This window comes from Corylus avellana, chromosome ca2 (genome assembly GCF_901000735.1).
Source record: "Corylus avellana chromosome ca2, CavTom2PMs-1.0".
Classification (NCBI taxonomy): domain Eukaryota; kingdom Viridiplantae; phylum Streptophyta; class Magnoliopsida; order Fagales; family Betulaceae; genus Corylus; species Corylus avellana.
In genome coordinates this window covers 27481112-27486321 of record NC_081542.1, presented here as the reverse complement: position 1 = coordinate 27486321, position 5210 = coordinate 27481112, and the positions used below count along the sequence as shown (strand labels likewise).

Below are 5210 nucleotides of genomic sequence, written 5' to 3'. Positions count from 1 at the left end.
ATTTGAAAGTAAGGACCAAAAATATAAAAACTTAATGGGTATGGCCCAAAAAAATTAGAATAGGACCAAAAGTTTTTATTAGATATGGCCGAAAGATCTAAAAATAGGGCCAATTGTTTTTTTTTTTTTTTTTTTTTGAGGGGGCCCAAATGACTAAACTTACAACTTTACTTTACTTATTTTTATTTTTATTTTGTTTTTTTACTTATAATTTTTTTCCCTTATTTTGTGGGGGGACCATGGCCTACCAGTCCTTTCCCACTGTGCGCGCCTCATTTGACCTCGTGCAACAAGTCTGCCAATGCCATGTCCATGTCTCTCTTCTTATACCATTTATCTCAAAGGATTAAACTAATAAAAAGAGGTAAATTTAGAGCATGTTTGTGATTACATTTGAAAAATAGAGCTTCTAAGCCAAAAAAAACTTTTTTTTAGCAAAAGTTTCTTTTTTACGCTTTTGGCAAAAGTGTGTTTTGACCATTTTTAGGCTTTTAGAACCCTTAAAAGTGCTTTTAATTTTTTTACCAAACGAGTAATTTTTAATTCAAACAGACTTTTTGTGTGTTAAACGTACTTTTAGGCACCTCAAATGCAACTCCAAATAGGCATTTAATCACTTAATCATTACTTTAACACTTTACCTCATGTGTGGGCTCAAACTCCCTTTTAATAGGTGAGGCCCAATATGTGAAATATTTAATTTAAATGGATAATAATTTGACGAAGTCAAGGTTCGATCACAAGACCTTCAGTTCTGATATCATGTTAAATTACTACTTATCCCAAAAAAACACACACACATACTACTTAATCCCTAAACCGTTAAATTACCACTTATCACAAAAAAGCACGCACACATACCACTTAAACCCTAAACAATATATATATATATATGTATATTGCGAGGTGATCCATAATCATCTTGGCAACCAACCATGGCACTTCCACAATTTTTATTTTTCATTGCCCAATTATGTTTTGCATTCTATTCTTATTAGAAACTTAAATTTGTCGCCTTAAGTCTCAATTTATTGATATGTCATGTTTCTTTTACGAACCTAAATATTAAGTAATTTTAATAGGCTTTTGGAGGAAAACTGAACCTCACAATGCGAGCACTGATTTGTATAATAATTCTCATCAATCCATACTTTATTCCAATATTGTACTTAGGCTCTGTTTGTTTCGACGTAAAATACTTTCCTTCGAAAAATTAATATTTTCAACATGAAAAATGATTTCCTGTAAAACATTTTACGGTGTTTGGTGCATACGAAAAATCACAATTTTTTTATATATATTTTTTCATTAAATCATATTAAACTCTAAATTACGCAAATGTCCCGACTAAGTCTTTGAAGTGTCCTAACCGAGTCTTGCAGGAACCCCACTGCGACTCTCTCGGGACTTGCCCGGACCCCGCCTAGACCCTCTCAGGACTAGGGCTAGCAAAACGGGTCTACGAGTCGACCCGTTTATGACCCGTGGTGACTTGCGACCCGTTTAAGGTACACCCAAACACGACCCGTTTAGTTAACGGGTTGACCCCACCAGACATGGCATGATACGGCAATTTTCACGGGTCACCCGACACGACCCGTGAGACCTGTTTAAAATAATGGGTCGTGTTGGGTCGACACGACCCGTTTGACCCGTTTAACTTAAAACGTTTTTTTTTTTTTTTTTATTAATGAAATAATAATAGTTTTAGCAATTATCTCTTGAAATTAAACTCCTAGCAGGCTAGCACCAAATCACTTAATGGTTAATAGGCTTAATTGTCTAATCAAATAACCAAAAAAAAAAAAAAAAAAAAAACTACATCATCATTACAATTTACAAATATACAAATACAAATTGGGTTTCGTCGTCGGCGTAAGAGATAGAGGGAGAGGTGACGTTGGCGGCACGAGAGATAGAGAGAGAAGAGAGAAACTGAGGGGGAGGCCGTGAGGCAGAAAATGAGAAATGAGTCTTTGGGAGTGGGAGGCGGCGTGACTTAGAAAGAGAAAGGAGAGAAAATTTGTAGGTTTATGTTTCACTGTTTTTTTAGGTTAAAAATAAAAAACATAAACGGGTTTGGCGGGTCACCCATGGGTGACCCGTGACACGACCCGTTAAGTGTAACATAAACGGGTCATAAATGGGTCGACCCAAACCCGTTTAATGTAAATCCAAACCCGCTAATTTCGTGTCGGGTCGTGTCAAAATTTCCAGCCCTACTTAGGATCCTGCCGGGACCCGCCCAGGACCCAACAGGGACATTTTCATAATTTAAAGTTTAATATGATTTTCCGCATAAACACCAAATACCAAAAAAATGTTTTTCACTGCTGAAAACATTTTCTAACGTTGGGGGCCCGATTGAGACCCCGCCTGATTTTCCGTACATGCCAAATACTAGAAAATGTTTTCCTCTGAAAATATGTTCCGATGTTGAGTCCCGACGAGGTCCCAATAAAGTCCTGACAGGGTCCTGGATAGGTCACGGCAGGGTCCAGGGCAGGTCCGGGCAGGTCCTGGTCAAGTCCTAGGCGAGTCCCAACGAGGTCTCGGGTTGGTTCGGTTGGGTCCTGGGTGGGTTCCGGTCAAGTCCCAGGGTCCTAACGGGGTCCCAAACAGGTCCTGGGCGAGTACAAACAAGGTCTCAGGCAAGTCCAGTTGCAAGCCGGGAGGGTCCCGGCAAGGTCCCGGGCAGGTCAAGGGTGAGTCCCGGCAAGGTCTCAGACAGGTCGGGTCGGGTTGCAGGTGAGTCCTAGTCAAGTCCAGGGGGTCCTAGGAGGGTCTTGGCAGGGTCCGTCGATTTTAGAATGAGGTGCTCAAAATCGGAAAACGGTTTCACGGTTTTCAAATGTGTAAACCATTTTCTGAAAATTAAAGAAGAATTTTCGGTCAAAGGGAAAATATTTTTCTTTGACTATTATTTTACATCGCACCAAACACCCGAAAATATGAAAAATATTTTTCGAAAATCATTTTAGGGCGAAACAAACAGAGCATTAAATAGAGGTTACAACACTGATTTAGACTAGTATTAGGACTTATAATCCCGCTTGGACTTGGACTCTTTTCATAACTAGGATTAGGACTTAATTATAGCCCCACTCGGAATAGAACTAGGACTTTTACATAAAAATAAAGACTAAAACAATATTGCTCCCAGTAATCTGAGAGAGGTAGGCAAAGATATACTTATAGTCCTAATTAACTTGCTAAGGACTGTAACAATTTCTGCATCGCATCTCCCTCTTTCATTGGTCTCTCAAATGTTGTTCAATAAGTAAATTCTATAGCATTTTGTGTTTGAAAATTATTTTCTGATTGGAGGACCACACGCCACAAAGAATTGAGAAAGGGTACGTAATGGATAGAATTTTACTCAAAGCTTGCTTTTAGTTGGTGCTTAATTAGTATGGCGGTTGCATGCTCCTGCACAACTTTCCAAGCCATGATCACGTGTCGTTCCTCTACCAGAGTCGCGCCGACGGCGAACCGTATGGCGTAGACATTCCCAACCACGGCATGAGTCATGAAAACGCGGCCTGACATGTTAATGGACTCCAATAACTTCTGGTTCACCTCATTTGAACTTCCTTCTTCTTCTTCTTCTGCGACCTTATAATGACCATTCTCAGCGTTGCCATTTTGGTGTGATTGCTTTGGCTTTCGCATAGCTATACCCATTGCTTTTGTCAAAACCCTAAAGCAAACCATAGCAAAATTTCTAGGCACCACAATTTCAAACCTCCTGTCCATTGCCACAAGCTCTTCAAAAGCCTTGGCCATTTTAACATGACTTCTCAAGAAGTTCCTCAGGTTAGCCACGCCATAGCTTCTAAGCACAAACCACAGCTTCAAGGCTCGGAATTTCCGGCTTAGGGTTATCTGCCAGTCTTTGTAATCCACCACTTGCCTTGAATCGGTGGCTTTATTCCTCAAGTACTCAGGGTTCGTTGAGAGAGATTTTATCAAGGCGCTCGGATCTTTCACCCAAAGGCAGCAACAATCTAAAGTGGTTAAGAACCATTTATGAGCATTGAGACTGAATGAGTTTGCACCCTCAACGCCATCCATGAAATGCCGGAACTCAGGACAAATGCATGCACTTCCGGCATAAGCACCATCGACGTGGACCCACATGCCATAATCTTTTGCCACATGGCATAACGCGCCTACTGGATCAACGGCAGTTGTTGAAGTAGTCCCCACAGTGGCGCATAAAAACAATGGGACTAAACCTGCTTCTATGTCTTTGCACATTTCGGATTGGAGGAAGTCTGGTGACAGCGCAAATGATGTCGACTTTGTGGTCTTGATAGCTCTGACATTGTTTGGATGGATTCCGGCTATTTTTGCTGCTTTTTGGAATGCAATATGCGTTTGGTCGGAGCCATAAACCACCAACTTTCTCATGTTGTCTCTCCCGATTTTGCTTAGCATTTGATCCCTTGCAGCGACGAGTGTGCACAAAATGGCCTCACAAGTGGTCCCCTGTAGCACACCCCCACCATTGCCAGAGAAAAGAAAGGACTTGGGAAGCTCGAGCATCTCTCCAAGCCAATCTACGACTATTGTCTCAAGCTCAGTGGCGGCTGGAGATGCAATCCAGTTGAATCCGACCACATTGAATCCAGCACTAAGCATTTCTCCTAGAAACCCTGCTGTGCTACTTGTGCATTGGAAGTAAGCGAAGAAGTTGGGGCTTTGCCAATGTGTTAAACCAGGAATTATATGCTCCTGCACGTCTTGCAGAATGGTTTCCATGGGCTCTGGATTATATGGGGTGGACTCCGGCAAACGTTGCCGGAGATATCCTGGTTCCACTTGACTTAGAACAGGGTATTTCTCAACATTCAGATAATAATCGGCTAAGAAGTCTATCATCACGTGGCCTTGCCGCCTGAACTCCTCAGGGTCTAGTGGATTGTTGTTAAAGATAGAAGAGTGGTCAAAATTGAGGCTAGCCATTTTTGGTACGTACAGAGAGAAGAAATGGTTGAGTTCGTTTCTTTGGTTTTCTCAAGGAAGACTTAATGAGTGGGAAAGAAACTGAAGCGGATGAAGAGTTTATATAATTGAGTTAATTTACTTCAAATCACCATTCCTTGACGAGCTCATGTTGAGTACAACAAGAATAGTATAAAGTCGATAGTTTCAAAATTATTTGGTTAATTTAATCTGTCACAAATATTAATTGGGTTTGCAGCCTC

The 5210-nt window shown here is 40.9% G+C and overlaps 1 protein-coding gene across 1 annotated transcript; it reads right to left on the bottom strand.

Annotated features, from left to right (window-relative positions):
• Positions 1-3375: 3375 nt before the first annotated feature.
• On the bottom strand, positions 3376-4968 carry LOC132169493 (tyrosine decarboxylase-like). Its single transcript, XM_059580522.1, has one exon. The coding sequence runs from the start codon at positions 4966-4968 to the stop codon at positions 3376-3378; it is 1593 nt and encodes a 530-aa protein (XP_059436505.1).
• Between the last annotated feature and the right edge of the window lie 242 nt (positions 4969-5210).

What these genes read in the sequence shown, in the direction of transcription:
- LOC132169493 (XM_059580522.1), bottom strand. Translation starts at nt 4,968, where the DNA reads ATGGCTAGCCTCAATTTTGACCACTCTTCTATCTTTAACAACAATCCA.